The sequence below is a fragment of the Emys orbicularis genome, chromosome 6 (genome assembly GCF_028017835.1).
Source record: "Emys orbicularis isolate rEmyOrb1 chromosome 6, rEmyOrb1.hap1, whole genome shotgun sequence".
In the NCBI taxonomy this organism is placed as follows: Eukaryota; Metazoa; Chordata; order Testudines; family Emydidae; genus Emys; species Emys orbicularis.
In genome coordinates this window covers 121,416,955-121,440,951 of record NC_088688.1, presented here as the reverse complement: position 1 = coordinate 121,440,951, position 23,997 = coordinate 121,416,955, and the positions used below count along the sequence as shown (strand labels likewise).

At 45.1% G+C, this 23,997-nt stretch overlaps 1 protein-coding gene across 1 annotated transcript in view; it reads left to right on the top strand.

Annotated features, from left to right (window-relative positions):
- The first annotated feature begins 269 nt into the window (after positions 1-269).
- The window catches only part of LOC135880235 (PALM2-AKAP2 fusion protein-like), a 174,934-nt gene continuing 151,206 nt past the window's right edge, over positions 270-23,997 (top strand). The window contains exon 1 of the mRNA XM_065406420.1: positions 270-341. Within this exon, the coding sequence (XP_065262492.1) occupies positions 270-341 (72 nt within the window). The remainder of the gene's footprint in view (positions 342-23,997) is intronic.

Genomic DNA, 23,997 nt, shown 5'->3' with positions numbered 1-23,997 from the left:
TTTTTGGATAAACGCTGATTTCATGTTTTTGTATTAGGGATAGTTTTGTTGGTATTCAGCAGTTAGAACTTAAAACCAGAAGCCCTAATAATATTCTAGTTTTATTGAGAATATTTTTACCTTGTCCTTTTAAAAATATTCTCAATAAAACTAACAAAACATTGAGCCAACTGTAAGATGTGACTGAAACAAAGCAAGTACTGCATCCAAACAAGACAAACATTTCAATAAGTATACTCTCCCTGACTTTGTTCACAGGAGTGAAGGGAATGGCTGTGTTGCCTAAGGATGGAAGAGGATCGTGCTCATGTGAAAGCCCTGAAACAGCAGTGACTGGGATGGTAAGTTTATATTCACCCTTCACTTGTCAGCAAGTTATGGATTCATGCTCTATGGAAACCAATAGTAGGTGAGACAGCCTACATTTTCCACTGTGATGACAAGCTATTCCTGCCAAGGAAAATTCTATCAGTAAGTTCCATGCTACTCAACTGGCCTCAGGTGGGTCCTTTCCTAAACATTTCAAGACCTGATGCAACAGTGAGATTTAGGAGGACTGGTTTTTATGATATGACTGAAATATTTGAATTCTAGCAGAGGTGACAGCAACACAGATTGGAGCATTGAAAAACAGGCAACTCTTAAAGTGTTCTCAAACAAGTGTCAGATCTGTTGCTGACCAGTAAAATGTTTTCAGCGGTTCATAGCAAAATTAGGCTTTCGCTTGCTTGTTTGAATGAATCGATTTGAGATCCACCCCTCCTCCCCTTCAGCCTACTCTCTTGTCGACCCTCCTCAGAGCTTTCTATCCATCTGGACCAGGTCTGTGGTCCCTAGTGTCACCAGCCCCTTTTAAGCACTGGAAAACAGCGTGTGGAAGAGCTCAGAAACATAGGGAAGGAGTATAGACAGACACCCATGTTCTACCCACACACCACTTAGTCTCTGGACTCAGCTTGCAAGGTGCTGATGACTCCCTGAGATGTGTTGAGTACCCTCAGCTGTTGGGGAGGCCTGGCTGGAGGTAGATATATTCCTGGGCAGTTCTTTGTTCCTGCTGTGACTTCTAATGTACGGTCTGGGCACATACAGTTGTGTGTTTAAAAATTTGAAGAAATAAGTAAAAGATGCAGGTGGGAAAAATAAAGGACTGAAGTCGATGGAAGTTGGAAGCAATAAACACCTTGTAAAATCAGGACTTGTGTTCAATGCCTATTGATGTGAAACGTTCATATCTTGGACCCTATGTGACCTAAAGTCTCTCAATTCCTGAAAATCACTACAAATCTAAATATGTTGGACAAAATTTTGTGGAACCACAAAAGTGCTCCCCATATTAGGAAATGTACAGAAACACAGAAGAGTGAGAGCTAACTTTTCTCATTTTCTAAAACAAAATTTCACTTAATAAAATGATCCCATGCACACCAAAAGAAAAAGCTTAATGACATTGGCAGAGTTCTGTAATAGGAAGGCGGACTCTGTTATCGGTGTTACTGTGAACAAAATCGGCAAAACGTTGTTACAGGAAACTGAATGAAGAACAGTATAGCACCCTTACTGGCATGTCAATAAACCAAAATTGAGCAGAGCAAGCGATCCCGAGCTGAAATGGCCACTCAAAAATTGCTAACTTTAGCAGAGCTTCACATATAGCATGGTGAAGTTTGAGGTTTATATTTTTGCAAAGATTACAGACTGTAACTAGTTCTGTGCTAGAGTATGAAACAACCAGCCAGCATCTGCTTCTCCAAGCTGCAATTTGCTGAGAGGGGCAAACCCAATCCTGTTGAATCTCTAACACAATTCTCCTTGCTGCTGTTGAACAATGAAATGACCAACGTAATACAAAAAAGCATGAATGGGCCCTATTTAGATCAAGTCCAAAAAGCTGGATACAGATATAGCTAGAGCATTTTTAGATGATAACCATAGATGTTAGTTGCTCAGCTGGTATATAGCAGCGTAGCTCCATTGATATCACTTGTTGATTTACACCAACTGAAGACCTGGCCCATAAAGTTCCTCTCGGCCTAACGAAACCTAGGATCGTAGGACCAAATTGTGCTCTAGGTTGTGCACATTGCCACACCCATTCAAGTTGATGGGACTTCTGTGCGGGTTAATAGAGCATAGAAATATCACAGTAAAGATAACAAAGACCTAATAGATCACCACATCCATTCCCTGCCAAGGACAAGGTAGAGGCCCCCAATGGAGGATGTACAGCATCGGATATTAAACTGCTGTGCCTTGTGACTAAAATCAAGTGTAGTATCCATCTTCTTTGACCCAGTCAAAACATGGCCCTTGTGAACAGTTGCTACATGTTGTGTTTTCAGGGCCAGCCAGGCCCATGAGCCAAGACAAAGTTCATGAAGACTCAATTTAAGAAAAATCTTATTGCAAAACATTACTTTCTTGATCTGCTTGAATAACCTATTATACATGTGCAATGCTTTGATGGTGAGAATAACATGTTCCCTGCTATTTGAGACTCTCTTGTAGCTGTAGTTCAAAACGGAGATTGTGGGTGGGTGGTATAAACTGCAGCTGTTTTCTTTATTCTTCCACCCTCGTTACTGCTTAATGGGAGAGAGTTGACATCTGCGTATGCCATTCTGTTCGTCCTCTGCATTATTTGCTTTACAAGCAGTTGGGAGGCTCATTGTGGACAACCTGGAATTTCAATTGCAGATTTTTGTAGCAATGTCTGGTCCATAGGTAGGTTGTAGGGAATCAGAGCTTCAGTTATAACTGATAATACAATCCACTGGCTAGGATATCTTTCAAGAGATACGCATAAACCAGAGCAGGCAGTTCAGATTATCCCTTTAGCCCACCGTTTTGGCTGTGCTGCAGTGGGTATCCTTGGAAGTACAGTATTTTCCAGGGACCACACCTCTGATCAGCAGTTCTGGAGTGGGTCAGTGACCATCTTAAGCTGTCTACGCTCATGGCGGCGTGTCGAGTCAAACACTGCACCCCACCCTAGCACAGGTATAAATAGCAGTGTAGATAGTACTGCTTAGGCAAGCAGGATCAAGACAGGTCAGAACCTTAGGGTATGTACCCTACACGGCTCTCTACGTGCCCAAGAAGTGCAATGTTCCGCTTCAGGGAGCTGCCAGAGCCTTTCTCAGCTGTAGTGAAAAGCTCTAGCTGCTCCTGGAGCTTCCAAAGCCTTCCCTCATCCCTGCCAGAGCCTTTCACTGCAGCATGTACGCTACATGCCGCCACAAGTGTAGACCAGGCATAATTGTGCAGCCCCATATTTTAATAAACCACTGAAAGGACTAAGCACACTCGTGACATTGTATCTTGTGTGGCCCCCTTTACCATCGTATCGGAGCCCCTTACAACACCCTTGTGAGGTAGGGAAGTGCTAGTATCTTCATTTTGCAGGTGGGGAACTGAAAGTAATTGACTTGCCCAAAGTCACACAGAAAGTCTGTACCAGAGCAGAGACCTGAACCCACGGCTCCCAAGTCCTAGGCTTCTGCCCTATCTACTAGTCAGATTGCTTCTGCTTTATTGCCAGAATAGTTACCAAAGACCCAGGCCCTGAATCTGCATTCGTGTTAACATACACCAACAGGAGATGAAAATTAGTCCCACAAACTCTGGAAAGTTTCATTCACGTCACTAGGCTGCTTCTACAACAAAACCAAAAGCCAGAGCACCAAGAACAGGGTAAAGAGGCGGGAACTGACTCTTACACAGTGTGGCCTAAAATGTCAAAGGTGACCAATGACTTCGGGTGCCTCAATATTTTGGATGCTCAGTTTGAGGCCTCTTTAAGAGGTCTCAAACTTCCAGGGAGGGATGCTGAGCCCTCAAAGGGTTAGGCACCCCAAATCCCTGATCATCTTTTAAAATTGAGACCCGCACGTGTGGTATAGAAACTTCCCCTCCTAATTGGCTTCAGATCTTGCTATCATTCCGGGCATGGAGGTCTGTTAAAATCCATGAGCATTCTGCATTAAAAAACCCAAAGGCAGGGTATGGGTCAATTTCAGAGAGAAAATTTAATCTATTTTAGTTAACTAAAGCCATCCCCAGTTGACTCCTGCCAGTTCAAATTATTATTCTCCATAGGCCAAATTCTCCTTTGTTACACTGGTTGCAGCCACGTTCATGCTAAAGTCAATGGGACTGGAGTGATGTAATGGAGAGGAGAATCTGGCTCATTTATTGGATTGCTCAGAGGAGTGCAAAACTAAGTATTCATTTACAATTATGCCTTTTGCTAATTGCTCTTGAATAAGTACTGTGGCTGATATTGAGCAATGCAGCATTGGTAGGGGAGCTGAAAGCAATGTGAGTTGTCGGAAAGCTATTACAGCCATTACATCTGACCTGTGGCACTGTAATTTTATTTGTGCCTTAGCTTGGGAACTGTAACAAAACTGTCATTCTGTCATTTTGGTCTGTAAAATGTACCCACCTGGCTTCACACGCAAAGATAAATAACACGGCCTTCTCAGAATGTATTCTAATGAGATCAAAATGCAACAAGTGTTTGGTGTAGTGCAGAGCTGAATTTCCATATAGATTGCAGGCTGTTTTAATTAGCAGGTCTACAATTGGATACTAGTCCCATTGTATCATTATGGTTACATTTTTGCATGATTTCACTTACGATGAGCTGAAAATGCAGTGAATCTAAGATCTCCATCTTCTACTTAATTCGGTGAGAAGCTGTGCTTCTCCAACAATGGCCTGACCCCAAGCCACCTGATACCAATGGGACTCTTTCCTTTGTATTTCAAGAGAAGAGCTGTTTGTTTTTCTTTACCAGTTTTTATCATTGGAGAAGTGGGAAAAGAATTTATTTTCTGACAATATCAAGTTTCTTCAGAAGTACTAAGAAGCTCTGGGAAGACTTGGTTTCCTCACTTAACTATTCCAGTGTGATCGGTCTTGTCCTCTCTTCCATAGCCAATGCCATATCCTGTGCTTGTGACCATTCTAGCATAATTGTGAGAGTGGGGACTATCTTGAATCTTCATAGCATATATCCTGGGTATGGGGAAGGCTAGATGTAGATGTCTATTGATAGGGAAGACAGCTTAGTTTATGAAGATTTGTATTTTAATATGTAAAATTGAGGCGCTTTAGAGGTATTCGAGATTAGCAGCATGGAGACAGAAAAGGTTAGTGATATGGCTTAGCACTTTTAAAAAATATGATATTAAGGGTCTTGCTGTTCATCTTTAAAGACATAAATAATGTAGAATCAATTAACGTGTGCAACTGTCTTTCCTGTTATGGCCAAGGTCAGCAATGTTGATGAATCAAAATTGTCCTTTGGTTACAATAAGGGTAAACATTCCATGATCAATGGATGATTTTTTACTAATAGCTTACAGGCATGATATTGCAAATATTTAAACCTATGAGGATTTTGAGAGCTTGCAGCCCTAAGTCTTTATTTCAGTGCTGGTGCAGGTAAATGTAAGAATTCCCTTGGATATGAAAGGTTTTGAAGTCCCTCATTTATCAAATCTAATAGACTATATACAATCTGTAAGATAAGCACTTCTTCTCTTCAGTGTGGCAAAGCCAGCTCCTGCAACGGAACAGGCTCCATTACCCTCTGTTTGAGCAATGTAAAGATGAACAATGCCTCTACAGAGGCAGGAATCTGAGCTTATCCACCTCAAATGTTGTCTGAATGGTCTATTATGCAGCCACATGTGCATTATTTTAAAGGCCTACCTCCAACTTCTGTCTGTCTCCTTCTCCTCTGGCCCTCCAGCCTGTCAGTATCTCTTAGGGTTTTGTCTTTGCCTTTCCTTTTCTCTCTGCACTCTATCCTTGGCCAGCTTCATCTGGTCACACTACTTCAGCTATTGCCTATCACCCCTATATTAATGAATTCTTATCTAGCGCTCCACCCCATATTCTTCCCTTCCATTCAGCCTCACATCTCCAATTGCCTCTGTCTTCCTAGATGCCCTACCACCACCCCAAAATTAAAATGCCACAAAATAAACTCCTCCTTCCCCTGCCATCCCATGCCACACCTGTATTTATTTCTCCCTTTCTCCTTTCTGTCACTGCTGTTCACTTGATAACCTCCCTGTTCCTCAGCCTAGCCATTGTCTTAACTTATAAATGCACTCTTCTTCTCATCCCACATTCTGGCATTAAATCCTGCCAGTTTTTCTGCTACACCTCTTCCAAAATCCACCTGTTCCTCTCCATTTTGATCACTAAGGTCTCTATCTCACCTTGACTACGGCAGCCTCCTCTCACATCTCTCTTTCATGCTACTCTAATCACCTCCCAACTCTTCAAAGCCTCTAAGTGGCTTCACCTCACTTTTTGCACCAAATAGAAGCAATAGCTTACGCTTCAAATCAATTGAAGTTTGTTAGTTCCTACAAGCCCCTCATTTCATTTCCTGTCATTTTCCCTACATGCCTCTGCCAAAGCTCCATAACTGCCCCTTTCAATTACTTCTGTCACCTGCATCTTCTCTCAGGGTGACCCTTAATCTTGGAATCACCACCTTAGTCCAGTCAATAACTCAACTCTCATTATTATTTATACTGAGAGCACATAGTCCCAATTAGGGATCAGTGCCTCATTGTGTTAGGTGCTGTAAACTCACATCATAAGACTGTCTCTGCCCCACAGAAACTGCAATCTAAGTAGAGTTGTACTTGTGTTGGTCCCAGGATTAGAGATACAAGGTGGGTGAGGTAATCTTTTATACACCGAATATGCTCTGAGGCAGTCCAAGATATACAATGTCATACTCAAAACAGCCTTCACCAAACAAGGATGCGTCCTCAAAGAAGCAGATCACATCATGGAACAAGACACCCAAATGCTCTCAGAGAACCTGCTTTAAGAAAAAAAGACCCAATACCTCAAATTGTCATGTACTACCCCACATTGGAATTCATAGAGGATATCATTAAACAATTACAACCCATACTTGATGGTGACAGAAATCTTTCCCAAACCTCCCTCTTCTGGCCTTCAAACACCTTCCCCTCCTAACCTCATGAATGGTGTCTTGTAATATGTGTTAAGCAAACTAGTTAACAGTCTGTTCCACTTTGTATTTAGTTGTGACACTCTGGGCTTGTCTACACTTAAAATGCTGCTTTCGCGTAATAGACACTACCTACGCCCACAGGAGGGGTTCTTCCATCCACATGGTTAATCCACCTTCAGAGGCGCCAGCTCGAGGAACAGAAGATTTCTGCACCATTGGGGTTAGGTCACCTTAACTACATCAAGGGGTGTGTGTGGATTTTTTCACACCTCTGAGCGATGTAGCTGGGTCAACCTAACTTTTCCGTGTAGAACAGGCCTTAGGGTATCTGCCTTCCCCAGACCTGAAGAAGAGCTCTGTGTAAGCTCACAACCTTCTCTCTCACCAACAGCAGCTGGTCCCATAAAATATTTTACCTCACCCACTTGTCAAGCTAAGATTCTCATCTTTCAAGTCTCTCATTTATAACCAATTGATGTAAATGTGTCTATAATCCCTCATTCTCATCCTCTTCTACAAAAGTTTATGATAATGGTAATAAACTGCTTTTGTTTTGCCTGCAGTAGTAGGGGTTGGTGACTGTGATTATACTCCAGCACTTTCAAATATCAAAAACCCTGAGGGGACTGTGGGGGGGGGGGGGGGAAGGAGAGGAGGGAAAAAAACAACAAACCCCAGCATTTCCTTGCTGGGCAGCACAAGCAGGTTCCAGAAGCTGCCTTTGCACCATAAAGCATAACACACTTCGGCTGCTCCAGGACAACATTGCTTTATTCCCTGTGTAGGCAACTTTATATTACATCTTTTCTTCTCTCTCTCCTTCTCCCTCCCCCCCCCCCGCCCAGTGATTAGTGACTGAAACCCACCATCTATGTTTCAATAGCGACTTGAGCCACTGACCACTGAAGTCAATGGAAAGACTTCCATTGGGCTTTGCCTAAGCCCCTCTGTCCACAAACAATTGACACTTATTGTAACAATATATTTTATATAGTGTAGAGAAGCTACTGAACTTCTCTCTTTAAAAATGTTTTTTTTAAATCTCTTGTGAGTTGATTAGACAGAGGAACAATGTGTGATAGTACAGAACTGGTGAAATATTGAAGTTTGTGAATACCTTGCCCAAGTTGGAGAGGTGGTGTGTGTTTGTAATACGTGGCAGTATGGTGTGATATGCTGTTGTGCTTATATAGTGCTATCTAGGTAGGTGGTAACTCAAAACTCTACCACAAATTCACTTCTTGCCACAGAGAGCTTGCATGTATGCTATATTGGACTGGGGAGAGAAGATGGAGACATCAGCATAGGATGGCCTCTTGCAAGAAGCAGGCTTGAAAGAGGGATTGGAAGGATGGAGGGAGGTGGTTGTTGGCTGAAGGGGAAATTGCTGGTTCTCGGGGACAGGAATGGCATGAAAAGATACAAAGTCAACACTGGGGGAAGGAAACAGAAGGAGCTACAGAGAGGCGTAGAAGTCAGAGCAGAGCTATAGGCTGAGGTGGAATTGTGCAGAGATTTACATAACTTTTATTGCCTTAGATTTGTGATGACTGCATTACCCAAAATTCGGAATTGCCATGAGTGAGGTATGCAATTGTTCTCAAACAAGTGGCATGATACAAGTTTTACTGCACCATCACGTGTTATAGATTTCTTGGGGCGGGTTGGTTGGCAGGCTTATTTGTTTTGGAGGCAGAGGGAAGTGGAGCGCTGAATGGTGGGACTGCCCTCTGAAAGAATAGAAAAAATGATTTCATGTTGATGTCAAGTGCAGAATAAAGGAACTTCATTCTGGTGGATCCCACTATGAATAGTTATCCACTCTAGGACTGTTTACACATCCACATGCTGTAGTTAGGATTAGGTTTGTAACTTGATGGTTGATGAAACAGTTCACTACTCTCACAACACTGAAGTCAATGGGACTACTTGTACCTGGCTGCATGATCAGGCTTTGTGATACATATCCGTCTTACTGCACGTTTGTGTATTTATTAGTGAGCCTCTTAGCCAGCTGAGGAACGTAGCAATTAAAATTTAGTAATAGGGCAGGACATAGAGACCTCCAGCAAGACTGAGCCCCAGTGAGTTAGGAGCTGTACAAACACATTGTAATTACTTCAGGGCAGGGATTGTCTTTTATATCTCAATAGACAAGAAGAGAAAGTTACTTTCCTTAAGTCATGTAGTAGGTTAATGATAGAGCCAGGAATAGGGCTCCTGCCTCCCATACCTGTTCTGTATCCACCAGACCATAATGCGTCTCTGTAATATTAAGCATTTCACCCTTGTACTGAATATAAAGCACTTGTGAATGTGACCTCTGGATTTCTCACAGCACTTATGCTAGCTAACTGACTGGATCACTGAATTCATTGGGCTTGTAGGGAATGCACAGAGAACACGCAGGAGTTCCTTTTTCCTTTCATGCCCGTAGTACTGCAAAACTATGTGTTCCTTCACTCAGATTATCAGCATGTCAGTCTGAGCTTGGGGAGGGGAGAAAGATTCCAATCTCCAACTTTCTGGCAGCTAATTTAAGACTTTTAATCTGCATTACAAGAAAAACCTGTTCCTCTTCCTCATGAAAATTTGAGGATGGAGATGAACAGATAAGGCATCACATTTCATTGCCACATTTCCTTTCCTTTTGTAATGAGAGAAGACCTGAGAAAAGAGGTCCCTGCTCCTTACTGAGAAGTAGTCCAAGACTCAACCCCCCCCCCCAAATCCCTACAACAGATCACTACAGCTACTCTATCACAGTCAAGGATCCAGCAGCCTTTGTGGGTGTGGTGTGCACCCCCTCCCATGTAGGTCTCTGAGATCCACTCTTCCCCAAGCCTGACTTGAAATACACTCTTGCACCAGGGCACTTCCATGGCTACTATAAAGACTGCAGAACAGTGCTTCCCTGCACACTAGTCCAGAGCATACAGGGCCTTCCCTAACCACATGCGTCATAAATAGGGCATTTTCCTATCCTTAGGTATTCAGCCCAATACTGGGCCCTACAACAGTTGCACTGAAAGAATTTCTTCCTTTGAGATGTTCCCAACGTATTCCCCATTTTAAGGGTATGCCTCCCTGCCCAGCAGAATTGTTCAAAACTGAAGGTACAGTCTTGGTGTAATCGTTGTACATGTGAACAAAATGTGCTTCACTGAAACTAGACTCTAGGGCAGGGGTTCTCAGACTTTTGAACTGGTGACCCCTTGCACACAGGAAGCCTCTGAATGCGACCCCCCCCCTTATCCATTAAAAACATTTTTTTGTATATTTAACACTATTATAAATGCTGGAGGCAAAGTGGAGTTTGGGGTGGAGGCTGACAGCTCGCGACCCCCCATGTAATAACCTTGCAACCCCTTGAGGGGTCCTGACCCCTCCGTTTGAGAACCCCTGCTCTAGGATGTCACTAAATGTTTCCATTATTACTGAAGGGAGGGCTCATAGTCATGTCAAGATTTCAATCTCACGGCGTGGCAGTGTGGGCCACTAACTGCCAGGATGGAGGAGGGATATCACTTCTGCTTTGTCCCTTTGCCCCTTTCTCACTTCCTTTGCCATTCCTTCCTCTGTCTTTCACCCTGCCCAAGTCAAGGAAATCTTTGTTACTCAGTCAGTAAAAGTTCCAGTTCTATTTCTACCCCTGGCTGAGGCCACAGCTGTTGACAGGCAGATTATGACCTAGATCAGCTGATGTGGCAGAGAGAAAGTGAGCAGAAGTAAGCACTGTTATGTGTTTAAAAGGAAGCCCTTTCTTCTCATAGAACTAATTGAGGTTTTGTTGCTGTAGTTCCCATTGACTTAGGACATCCAAGATCTACTGTGGTCTGATTTCCCTAAGAGCAAAGATGACCCACGCCTGCCTATAGTGTGTGTGTGTGTGTGTGTGTGCGCGCGTGTGCCCGTTCGCGGGGGCGGAGTGAGGGCAGCTGGCTTCAGCAGTGTTACTGTGCATGCTCAGTCTGTGCCAAGCAGCATAGCTGGGGGGCGGGGGAGAGCCTTTGATCCCACATGTTGCCCCCCACGTATCGCCTCTGCCCGAGTGTGTGATGTTATTGAAAATGGGCTAAATCCTACAGTCCTTACTCGGGGCTGAGTCATCCCTTCTGTGGGAAAAGCTGCAAAAAGCAGCCATGCTATTTTTAATTTGGGGCACTTCTATGGGAGTGTCATGTCAGAAGCAAAATGGGATTTTCCCATCCCTAGACATTGGGCAGGTAGGCATGATTTACTGATATCCCAGTATCCATAAGAAAATTCTCCATGTTTGGAGACCTCTGCAGAGGATGCACTTCCAGGGCATTCAGGCAGATGCTCTGTAGGACTGCCCCGGCCTCTCTCCCACCAAGTGCAGGATGGGGGTCTCAAGGTCCCTTTCCAAAATCATAAAAGAATGAGGAAAGCCAATGTTTCCTGCAAATCAGCATTATCTGAGCCTGTAAAATGCCCACTGATTTAAGGGGGAACAATGGTAGGGATAGTGCTACATCTCTTCCGAAACCCTGGAGCACCAAAAGTAGGCATGAGGCTTCTGTGGAAAAAAAAGTCACTTCAGAAAAATATTTTTGCCCTTGCTGACCACTGAACTAATTTTGCAGATATTCTATATTCTTCTTACCTTCCAAGGCACTTTTGGGACAATGTGCATTGACGTCCTCATTCACTTGTCAGGCAAAATTCTCATTTGCCTTCCAAGAAAAAGTTAGCATTGGTTACAATCTGGCAAAGAGTCATCTCTCCTTCTTCCTGCCTTTAGCGTCAGCTACAGCAGTTATCTGAATCTCTGCAAGCAAGGCATATAATATTAACAAAATGCATCTTTAAAACCAAAATTTTAAGACATAATTTACTTCCGCTGTTGTAACTGTTAAAAATGCAAATTACAAACAATAGGCAAAACTCATTTGAAATATCCGTGATGAAATATCTCTTGATTTCCTCGGTGGTGTATTATCTGTACCCTGCCTCATTAATACTAATTAAACACTTCCCTCCTGTAAGAAGTAAAATATCAAAACAGCATCAGGGTTACTTGCTATATTGCTTCTGCTAATAAAACAAAACTCCATATTGTACTTATACAATTAAATCTAATTCAGTACTGGGGCAGTAAGATGGGGGTGGGGGGGTACTGTAGTGAAGATTCAGAAATATCTGTTAATCCCTTTTGGAGTTGCAGCATCTTCAGTTCTTATAAAGGTCACGCTTTTCTTTTGAGTTCTTTTTATTCACCTTCTGCTTTTCAAGCCTTTAGGGCACACTTGTATCACGTTGTCAAGCTTTTCTCTCCAACCGCAAGGGCTAGAACCTTACTACTTTACTTGGTTGTTTTTTTAATGAAAGCTGAGATTCTATGATCCCAGCAGCTGCCGTGTTAAGAAAAACACCAAATCTTGCAAGATTTGTCATATAGTCATGACAGTTGGCAACATCTGATGTTTCTTCTCTATCTTCCCCCAACATCATCTTTTGTCCTTGATCCTCATGTGCCTATGTATGTCGTAACTTAGCCTGCACAGCTATACAAGGGAGTAAGGGAGAGTAAGACCTCCTCTTATAAACCTGTGGGAGCTATCCAGACCTTTGATCCAGGCAGAAAGGAGTAGGCAGGGACTGTGTGCCCACTTACTCCCTGCCACAATCAGACAGCACAGGTGTATGGGGGTGGGAGAGGGGAGAGATGTAATTTATTGCTGGGTCATTCACAACTTCCTGCTCCCTGCCCCACAGCAAGAAGAAAGCAGGGGAGGAACTGCTACTTTGAGGGGTATATGAGTCAAGGTGTCTTCAGGAGTGGTGCAGTTCAACTACTGCTTCCTCAGGTCGGGGCCTAAAGGATCAATCTCGCCCACAATGTATTCTCATACTGCAATTTAGTTTATTTTGTATTACCTAAGAGCCCCAGCCCTAGAGCAGCACCCCCCTAGGCTAGGCACTGTACAAACACAGAACAAAAAGCTGGTCCCTGTCCCAAAGAAAACTAAGGGTCTGTCTGCGCTGCAAGTGCAGGGTGTGATTAGGGTGCTCTTTGAGACAGTGTGTGATTGCAGCATGAGTAACCACACCCAGCTCGCTCCAGTTCGGTTGGGACAGGGAGCAGGGAAGTTGCAGTAGTGTGCACTTGTGTGGACTAGACCTGTGGGTATATTCATATGGGGGGTACAGCCTAGCCCTATCCTAATGATAAAACAAGGGACAACAGCTGGATGCAGACAGATGGGGGAGCACTGTTCCCTGCGGCAAAGCTCTTGTGTCATCACGGCTCTAGTGTAGGATTTCGGTTTAAAACACAGCTAAGAGCTTCATGTACTTTCTTCCACCCTGCAGTAGCCCTGGCCTGAGAATTCCCAGGGACGTCGGCAGGGATTTTCCTTCTCCCCTTTAGTGCCAGCATTGAATGGCAACCCCGACCTTTGCCCAGGCGTCCCCCCTTTGCCCCCGGGACTAGCAGCCAGGAGGCCCCACTTGCCCGGGTTATTACCCCTCTTCCCAGTCCCGGCTCTGCCCCGCTGCCAGCCCCCTGGAGGGGTCGGACGGGCTGGTGACAGAGCCTGGTGTAACCTGAGCGGGCTCCGCGGGGTGGCGTCGCCTTAGCCCGGCTGCTGCGTGCACGGGCGGCAGAGCCAGCCCGCCCCTCCGCCGGCGCAGCGAGGCTGCTGGCTGGGCAGCCGCGGAGGAGGGACCGGAGGGAGGCGGCAGAGGGTGAGCAGCCTCAGGGGCGCGCAGGGGGCTGCCGCAGTTTGCTGAAGGGCTTGCCGGAGCGCCGGTGGAGCTGCGGGGCTGGGGCTTGGGCTGGAGCCGGAGCCTCCGGGGGCATCTCTAGCGCTGCAGCCTGCAGCCTCGCCGCGGGGGGACGTGGCGGTCGCTGCAGTCCGGGTAAGTTTCCCCCCTGGGTGCGCGGAGGGGGGGCGAGATGCCCCAGGATGGGAAGTGGGCTTGGCCCCGGGTGGCTGCTGCAGCTCCCAGCCCCACGCAAGCGGGGAGGGGTTGCGGGGCACGGGACTCCATGCCGCAGGGGGGTTGGGGGGCTGTGGGGAGGGGGGGCTTTGTGGCGGGAGTTGGCGGCTGGGGGCCGGGCATGGCAAGCCGTGCGTTGGGGAGAAGTCACTGTGGCAGGGTGCTGGTTTCGGGGAGGGGGCGCGGTCTGGGTATTTCGGGGCTTTGCGGTGGGGGTTGTGTTCTGGGGTGTTTGTCGGGGTCCATGAACAGCGCAGGGGCCGGCTTGTCGGGGGGAATAAAGAGCACCGGGCTTTGGGGTGCAGATATTGCGTGGTTTGAGCGGGGGGTGGGGGTGGGGGGTTCCGCGGGCTGCATTTGGCTGTGACCTCCAGCTGTGCCTGGAAGGGGAAAGGGGTGTGTGCAAGTGGGGTCTGCAGGAGGGAGCGGGGCTGGGCTGGAGGAAGGCAGCAGGCAGGTATCCTTGGGGGGCTGTGTTTCCCTGCCGCTGGGGGGGGGTGTGTGGAAGCTGGTTCGGTTTGGGCTCGGGGGGATTCTGTTTAGGGGCAGGGTCCTTTTTGTTTGCTTGGCTCGGCCATAGGAGGGCGATCGCTGAGTGGCGATGGAGGAGTCTGGTGGGGGGCTACCCGGGGGAGCAGAGCTGAGAGCGAGCAGCGGCTGGGGGCCTGGCTTGATGCAGTGAAGACGAGGGAGAGGAGAGAGGGGAGCCGCCAGTGACCGAACCCTCCATGTGTGTGCGGAATGTCAAACACTCCCTGCTATTAATCTGCGCCAGCGTGTTTCGCTGCTGCTGCGGGCACTCACCAGCCAGCTATTTTTATTAGTGTTTTAAAGGGCTGGAGGGAGTAGCCTGTGGGGGAGGTTAGCTAATGAAATCCATGCAGCAAGGATCCTGTGGAGTTCACTCATACAGCCACCGCACAGCGCCTTCCCACTGGGGGTCCCCGGCAGTTCCTCCTTTCAAGTCTCCTCACATCCTCTGCATGCTTAGTACTGGCGTTTGCAAGGAGCGGAGCCCTCTCTGGGAAGCTGCAAATCCCAATTGAAGCGCCGAGCTAGCAAGACCACTTCAATTTTTTCTCCGTGCCCCGGCTTCATTTGAACTTCCGAAAAGTCTTAAATGTAAATCCGTGGGAATTCTTAGCAGTCCTCCTCAACGAAATATCAGGGGTCTCTTGGGAACATTTGAATAATATTTGCACATGTAGGTACAAAGGTGACTGGGAGGCAATGAGTTAATTATCAGATGGGAACTCTCGGTAGCACCCATGATAATTTGGGAGCTTTTCGAATGAGGTTATTTCTCTCAAGTGTTCCAAATTTCCAGGGATAGTTTTTATTAAAAATTATCTTTATCTGCTTGGCAAATTATGCCATCCCTGGATCATTGTGAAATAACACAGCACACTTGTTGCAGATTTTAAATGTTGAGGGTTTAATTTAAAACCACTATAGTATAGACTTCCCCCACTACTTCATCCCCCATTTTTTGTGTCACTTTTGAAGGTTATTCAGATGTCTGTGTAGGAGGGTTAAGAGCCACCGTGTATGAGCAACCACTTGAGTTACTTAATGGAATTAATCATTGGCCAGAATGAGCAGTAGCAGTATTAAGCCTTGTTGGTTTTCAGCCATAATCACTTATCAACTGCAGAAAATGTATGTTAAGGCAGTAACTTGTTTGAATGAATTCCCTGATTCCACTAGTGAAATGGAAGTGTTTTTATTTTGAGACGTGAGTAACATTTCAGCATTGTAATGAAATGCTGGATTCTAGCATTATCTCATAGCTCAGGTATGTCCATTGATATTCATGTCTGGTGAGTGCTTTGCAAGGGTTTTGCATAGCTGATAGGGATTTATTTCATTTCCACAATTATATTGTGTTGACTCAACTGCCTTGGGAGCTCTATAAGGCTGCTTAACTTTTTTTAATGAGTGCGAGTTGATTCATAGCTTACTAGCTCGCAATGTTTTAAGTCACTACACACAGCTGAGAATGAAGCGCTGGGACACTTAAGATATTTGTTTAACATTCATTGTGCACATTCTTGAAAAGTCAGTGCATGGGTGAGTTTTTTATTTAATTTCATTGCACAGCTCTGTGTCAGCCTGTATTTTTGACTTTGATAGCCCCTATCAGATTTTATTTCTGTACTAATTGGAATTTTTTAATGCAGATATAATAGGTATATCTCCATTTATTTATTATATCTCATAGAACTGGAAGGGACACTGAAAGGTCATTGAGTCCAGCCCCCTGCCTTCACTAGCAGGACCAAGCACTGATTTTTTGCCCCAGATCCCTAAGTGGCCTCCTCAAGGATTGAACTCACAACCCTGGGTTTAGCAGGCTAATGCTCAAACCACTGAGCTATCCCCCCCCATCCCCCTTTTGAGATACAGTAAAAAAATTTCCTATTAGTTTTAGAACACCTGCTCAAAGATTGTTTTACATGATGACCATGTGAGCTCTTAAGTAAATTAAACCACGTAGATGTCTTTTAATAGCACAGATAAGTAGCAGTAGTTCATGGAGGTTTCTGTATAAACTGATGGTTTTTCCCTTTCTCAATGTATATGCAACTTCAGTACTAATAAGAGCTGTATGTGTACATTTTGAGTCTGATTCTGCTTTCTTTGCACACTCAAATTCCATGTACAAGGAATATAAGACCAGGCCCCTTAAGGGGTTAAAAAAATGCCCCTAGGAACGGAAGCACCCAGAAGACCTTGCTTTAGAAGCTTGAGAAGCTGATGTATATTTTGAGAGTGGGATGGATTAATTCATGCCAGTTTTTGTCTGGCTTTCTAACATTGAAGCAAGTCAGTCCTGCAGTTAGGAACACACAGCTCTGAATTAGTAAGCTATACAGATACTGTATTTGTGGCAAGCTTCCCCAGGAAATGAAATGCCTTTGTAACATGCATAATACAACATCCACTGTTATCCCTACTATTACCATTGTCACTGTGATTTTGACATTTCAACATGCTGAACTATTCATTTGCAGGTAGGCCACTCTGACTTCAGCTGACCAGCAATTAGCACATTTGCAGTACTTGAGTTCAAGCTGCCAAGATTCTTTAATTAATTAATTTATTTTACTGGTACGTTGGCTGTCTCTCTGCTAGCAGTCTGTACTGATGGAATGTTTCTTAATTTTCATGGTGCAGTAATAATAACAGGAGTACTTGTGGCACCTTAGAGACTAACAAATTTATTAGAGCATAAGCTTTCGTGGGCTACAACCCACTTCTTCAGATGCATATAGAGTGAAACATATATTGAGGGGAGATATATACACACATACAGAGAGCATGAACAGGTGGGAGTTGTCTTACCAAGTGAGAATATTAAATGACCGGAGGTTTATGAGAGGAATTTATTGTACATAATAAAATAACCATAGAATAGATTTGTCCTGCAAATCTAGATGAAAGGACAATTTTCTTTAAAAATACACATGCATCTTCATTTAGTTCAGCCCATTGCCATCAATAAAATACTCCTCCTCAGCCCACAAAGAACTAAACCCTTCCCACTTAACCAATTCACCGCAACACTTTGCAGAAAGGCTGGATAAACAGACTTTGCAGCTGGCCTTGAAGGTCAACAAAGTTGGGCTATCAGAACAATGGGGGAATAAGTTCCAGAGTCAAGAACTCTTCACTGAGAATATCCTGCTCCCTTTGCCAGATGAATATACAGGATTGTCTGCTTGTTCTCAGCTATGCCACCTGCCAGGTTATAAGCAGGGCCGGCTCCAGGCACCAGGCAACCAAGCTGGTGCTTGGGGCGGCACCTGGAGGGGGGCGGCGCGGCGCTCGGGCCACCGGGGAGAGCGGGGCCACAGCCGGGCTCGCCGCGCTCCCCCCGGCGCTCTGGCCGCCCTCCCCCCCGCGCCCTCCCCCCGGCTGCCGGGGGGAGAGCCGAGCCCCAGCCGGGGCTCGCCACCCTCTCGCCGCCCTGCCCCCGGCGCTCTGGCCGCCGGGGGGAGAGCCGAGCCCCCGCCGGGGCTCGCCGCCCTGCCCCCGGCGCTCTGGCCGCCGGGGGGAGAGCCGAGCCCCCGCCGGGGCTCGCCGCCCTCCTCCCAGGGCTCCGGCCGCCCTCCCCTCCGGCGCCCTCCCCCCGGCGCCCTGCCCCGGGGGGGAGAGCGGAGCCCCCGCCGGGGCTCGCCGCCCCCCCGGGCTCCGGCCGCCCCCCCCCCCCCCCCGCTGGGGCGGCAAAAAAGCCAGAGCCGGCCCTGGTTATAAGAAGTTGTTTGCAGTGTGTAGCCGTATTGGTTCCAGGATATTAGAGACAAGGTGGGTGAGGTAATATCTTTGATTGGACCAACTTCTGCTGGTGAAAGAGACACGCTTTCAACATGGAGGTGTTCTTCAGGTCTGGGAAAAGTGCTCAATGTCACAGCTAAATAAAAGGTGAAACAGATTGTTTAGCACAGGGGTTCTCACAACAATTTTTTTGGTGGCCTCAGAGTGCAGCTACCAACTCTTGCTGGTGGCCACGCTGACAATTTTTCCTAAAATACTTAATTAACTTTAGGAAAAATAAATAAACATGCACATATACAGGTCCAAAGCATTGTCATTTATTTATGTAGGGTTTTTTTCAGACTCAGTAATAAAAATAATTTACATTTGTTGTTCTTTACTGGGCCTAATCAGAAGAGAAACACAAATAAGGCGCTTTGCATGTTCTTGTCTTTTTTTGTAGTTGTTTCTTGTGCTTTTTTGGTTGTGCTTTTTTTTTCTTTCCCCTAAGACTTGCTAGCTGGTAAGTCTTCCGCTGTGAAAAGTGATATATGTATGTTTCTTAATATCACTTTTCACAGAAGATTTACTCAGCCCCAGCAAGCCCTGGGACAAATTAATGGATTAATGAGCGGCAGCGGGGCCCAGGGACGATGGCGGGGGTGGTGAGCCTGGGGCTGAAGCCTGGAACCAGAGCCTGCCACCACATGGATGGAGCCCAGATCCCCGTGGCTGAAGCCTGCCTCCCCTACCCCTGGAAAAGTCGGGAATTCACCATCTGCCTGCACCTCCAGCGGCAGATGGTGGAGGGGGGCAGGGCTGCTGGCTGCTCTGGGAGAGGGGCCACTGCTTTGTGCCCCTCCATCACAGCCCAGGAGGCTGTGGCCGCATTTGAGAAACACTGGTTTAGCATAAGTAGTTAACATGTATTGTTAGAGACCATTCAAGGTGAAGTGGCTTGTTAACACCTCTGCAATCATAGAACAAAACAGGGGGATTAGTGGGCCACAAATTGATGTAATAAACTGTAAATCCAGTGTCTTTATTGAGAGCATGATTTTAAGTGTCTAGCAAAGTTATGAATTTAAGCTCCCAGGCTCATTGTAATAACACTCCCCAAAGACTGACACCAGCTGTCTCCTTGAGTTTCAAAGTCCTACATAAAAATATTAAAATCTTACTATAGGTGTCCTGGCCCATTAAAAAATGGGTGCCCAAACTTAAGTTCTTATGCTGCATATTTAGGTGCCTAAACATGGAACATACGAATTGTCATACCAGATCAGACAAATGGTTGATCTAGTCCAGCATCCTGTTGAATTCTTCGTTAGCTGTCAGCCCCTTTTGGCATACATTGAAATTCCTAGGGAAAAGACCCTTGTTACCTGGTCAAGGGATGTCTGAGGCAGTTTAGTAAGAAACAAATCAATAGCCAATGGAATGTTCCTGCTGTTCGGAGATCAGCATGTAGGCAAAACAGAATATAAATTATGAATGAAGTGGCAGTCTTTATGCTGAATTAAATTTTTTAAATCATTTGCAGTTGATCTCTTTAATAGTGTCTTAACAATTTCAAAATGTATATAGCCAAATTCTGTTCTCTGGATTCACTGGGCCCAGATTGCTTCCCACACTCGTGTAAATCAGGAGTAAATCCACTGAAGTTGGTGCAGTTAATCTTGGGATAAAAACTGTGTGAGTGAAGAACTGGACTTTGGCTATGTCTACACTTGTCTGTAAAACTTATGTTGCTCAGGGGTATGAAAAAACACACCCTTGGCTGACATAAGTTACAGTGCCAGAAGCGCAGGTGTGGACATTGCTTTGTCGGTGGAAAACGCTCTCCTGCCAGCATATCTACTGCCACTTTTTGGGCGGTGGTTTAATTATGTCAACGGGAGAGCTCTCTCCTATCAGCTTAGAGTGGCTACATCGAAGATCTTACAGTAGTGCAGCTGCGTCTGTAAACATAGCATAGTAGAATGGGGCAGGGAGTTGGGGCGTGGGGAGAGGCTCAGGGGGTGCAGGCTCCGAGCGGCGCTTACCTCAAGTAGCTCCTGGAAGCAGTGGCACGTCCCTTCTCCGGCTCCCATGCGGAGGCGCGGCCAGGCGGCTCTGCACGCTGCCCCATCCACGGGCACTGTCCCTGCAGCTCCCATTGGAGCATGTAGGAGCCGGAGCAGGGCCATGCCGTGGCTTCCGGGAGTCACATGGTGCGGCCCTGACCCAGTGCCGTGGCCGGACCGCTGCAGCGGGGCCAAGCCGCGTGGTGCGACTTGCGAGCCAGTTTAAAATGGCTCGCAGGCCGGATCTTACACGTGAGCCATAGTTTGTCCACCCCTGGACTATATGTTGAAAAATGCAGTAGGTCTTCAATTGGTATAATTCCTATCTACCAGTGTGCCAAAATGGTTGATACTTGTTTTCAATATCTCAAGAATTTTAAGAGCTCTCTCCTAAAAGTATTTTTAAATCAAGGGTTGTATATGTTTCACTGCTGTATTGCTATGGCAAATTAGTATTCTACATCAGTCCACTCCATCCTTCCAAAGGATAAGTCATTAATTAATTTTGTAGCAAGACAAGTGCAGATTAACAAAGTTCACATTCATCTAAATCATAAGCGAACAGTCTTAAGAAAATATATCACAGCTATAGAAAATCTGCTTTCCTGTCCTTGGATTCTTTTGCTGGCATGGAAATTTCAGATCATTCAAATCTGTCAGGAGGGGCATCCGAAGAAGTGGGTTGTAGACCATGAAAGCTTATGCTCTAATAAATTTGTTAGTCTCTAAGGTGCCACAAGTACTCCTGTTCTTTTTGCGGATACAGACTAACAGGGCTGCTACTCTGAAACTGGAGATAGAAGGGTGATCTGGTGGTTAAGGCATTGGACTGGGGTTCAGATTCAATTGCCCAAGGTCACAGACTTCCAAGTGTAGCCTTGGGTGAATTCTTAGGGTGGAATTTCATAAGGGCTTGGCAAGGCCCTAGCTCTGCTTCCACTGAAACCAATCACAAAACTCCCATGTACTTCAGTGGGAGAAGTGTTAAATCAGCCCTGAGTGCATCTGAAAATCCCATCTTTAGACCCCAATTCAACAAGGTACTTAACCATATACATAATTTCAATCATATGTGTAGTCCGTCCAACTTCAGTGGGACTGCATGGGGTTGAGTACCTTCCTGAATAGGGGCCTTAAATCTTTCCGTGCCTCAGGACATCTGTAAAAGGGAGATAATGGCTTTTCTGACTTCTCTATTTAGATTGCAAGCTCTTCAGGGCAGGACTGTCTATTGTGTTTGCACAACTTCAAGTACAAAGGGCTCCAATCTCATTTGATGCCTGAAGACTGTAATCCTAATAAAAATATCGTACTGCAATTTGGGTCCAAAATGATGGCATAACAGTCTGCAGGGTTGTTTTTTTTAAACCATGTTTTAAATGAGAAGTTTGTGATATTGTGCAAAATGTACCCTCTTTTTTGCTTCACTTTGTCAGAGTGTAACTCCAGATAAGCCCCCTCAAAATTAGGCAATTACATTGTATGAACAAACCTTGATATTCAGTTATGGTTGCAGGGTTCAGTATTCTGCAGTCTTCACCCAATAACAATCCCATTGACTTCAATGGGAGTTCTGGCTGACTAAGGGCATACTGTGACTGAGAGGAAAAAGCAGCGTTCAGGATAACTTCAGAGAGGTATCAAGTATCAGAGGGGTAGCCGTGTTAGTCTGGATCTGTAAAAAGCAACAGAGAGTCCTGTGGCACCTTTAAGACTAACAGATGTATTGGAGCATAAGCTTTCGTGGGTGAATGCCCACTTCGTCGGATGCATGTAATGGAAATTTCCAGGGGCAGGTATAAATATGCTGGCAAGAATCAGTCTGGAGATAACGAGGTTAGTTCAATCAGGGAGGGTGAGGTCCTCTCCTAGCAGTTGAAGTGTGAACACCAAGGGAGGAGAAACTGCTTCTGTAGTTGGCTAGCCATTCACAGTCTTTGTTTAATCCTGATCTGATGGTGTCAAATTTGCAAATGAACTGAAGCTCAGCAGTTTCTCTTTGGAGTCTGGTCCTGAAGTTTTTTTGCTGTAAGATGGCTACCTTTACATCTGCTATTGTGTGGCCAGGGAGGTTGAAGTGTTCTCCTACAGGTTTTTTTATATTGCCATTCGTGATATCTGACTTGTGTCCATTTATCCTTTTACTTCAGAGAGGTAGTAGAAAACAATTAAATCTAAAAGAATAATGATGCTGTTTTAAACGTGTTGCTCTGTGCTACGTCTTTATGTGACATGAGGCCAAAAATAAGAGGTCCCCTACAGTTCTGTTGAGCAGGAAGAATGATTTCCTTGGGCCCTTGTTAATAACGAGGAAAACCAATAATGCATTTTAAGTAGGACAGATTCCCTAAAAGAACATTAACTGAATCTTGAGAAGTGTCAGTAGGGTTACGTTAAAGATGGACGTTATCACTTGGGAAAACTTTAAAATATTCCATTAAAATATAAATCTGGTTTTTGTTCACACTTGTTTTAGAATCTCCTTTGTAACTTTAGCTCATTGATTAAAGAGAGGAATTGTGGTCTAAGGAGGAATGATGTCTTTGTTAATTAACTGCACTGGGACTCGAGATTTGAGTTCAGTCCCTGGCTCTGCCACAGACTTCCTTTGTGACTTTGGATAAGTCACTTAATCTCTCTGTTTCAGTTGTACCAATGGGGATGTTAATATTGCCTTTGTCATGTCTACTTATATTGTAAACGCTTGGGGGCAGGAACTATTTGTACAGTACCTAGCATATTTTCGGATGGAGTCTCCTGGAGCTGCTGGAATAACCAGAAAGGTATTTCTTTGTAAACCAAGGGGCTCTCACTGGAAAGTGTTTTATTTTTTTTTATACTGATCCTCATAGTGAAGTCATGTAATACTTGTGACATCTCAGTTATTTCTGTGGCATCATAATATGTGATGTCATAAGCAAAACATTATGATTCCATTATGGGGGTCAATCAGAATGAAATCTAGGCTTTGAGAAGGCGAGATTTTATCTAAACACAAATATTTTCAACAAAAGCAAAAGTATCATGAATAATGTAGGTAAAACATAATACGTTGCTCTTTGCTTTAGGCTCCACCCTAGTCAAGTATCGGGGGTAGCCGTGTTAGTCTGTATCTACAAAAACAACACGGAGTCTGGTGGCACCTTAAAGACTAACAGATTTATTTGGGCATAAGCTTTCGTGGGTAAAAACCTCACTTCTTCAGATGCGTAGCATAGCTATGCATCTGAAGAAGTGAGGTTTTTACCTAGTCAAGTATTGTACCAGCACAGAAATCTTCTACACATAAATGTAACAAGCATTTCAAGGACTTAATACCGTGCTCTGCTAACTTTTAATTAAATTTATGGTCATAACCACATTTACAGGATTAGCTGTGTAATGGTAAGGGCAATAAATATTAAAATACAGAAGCACAAAAATGCTAGTTATATGTCTGTGTTCTGCGGTGCAATGTTGTATGTAGAAAAATCCAATAACCTGCCTGTAGCTAATACCTTTTTTATAGTTTCTTATTAACTTAACTGGGATCTGGTTTGGGTGTTCTGTTGATGGTATTACGAACATCATGCTGCTGCCCGTAGACAACCATTGGGATCAGGACTCTGTTGCGTGCAGGGCTGTATCATTACAAAACTACTGGGCAGGCACAGTCTCTAGTGCGAGGTATTTCATATCTAGTACATAGTGTTGTTT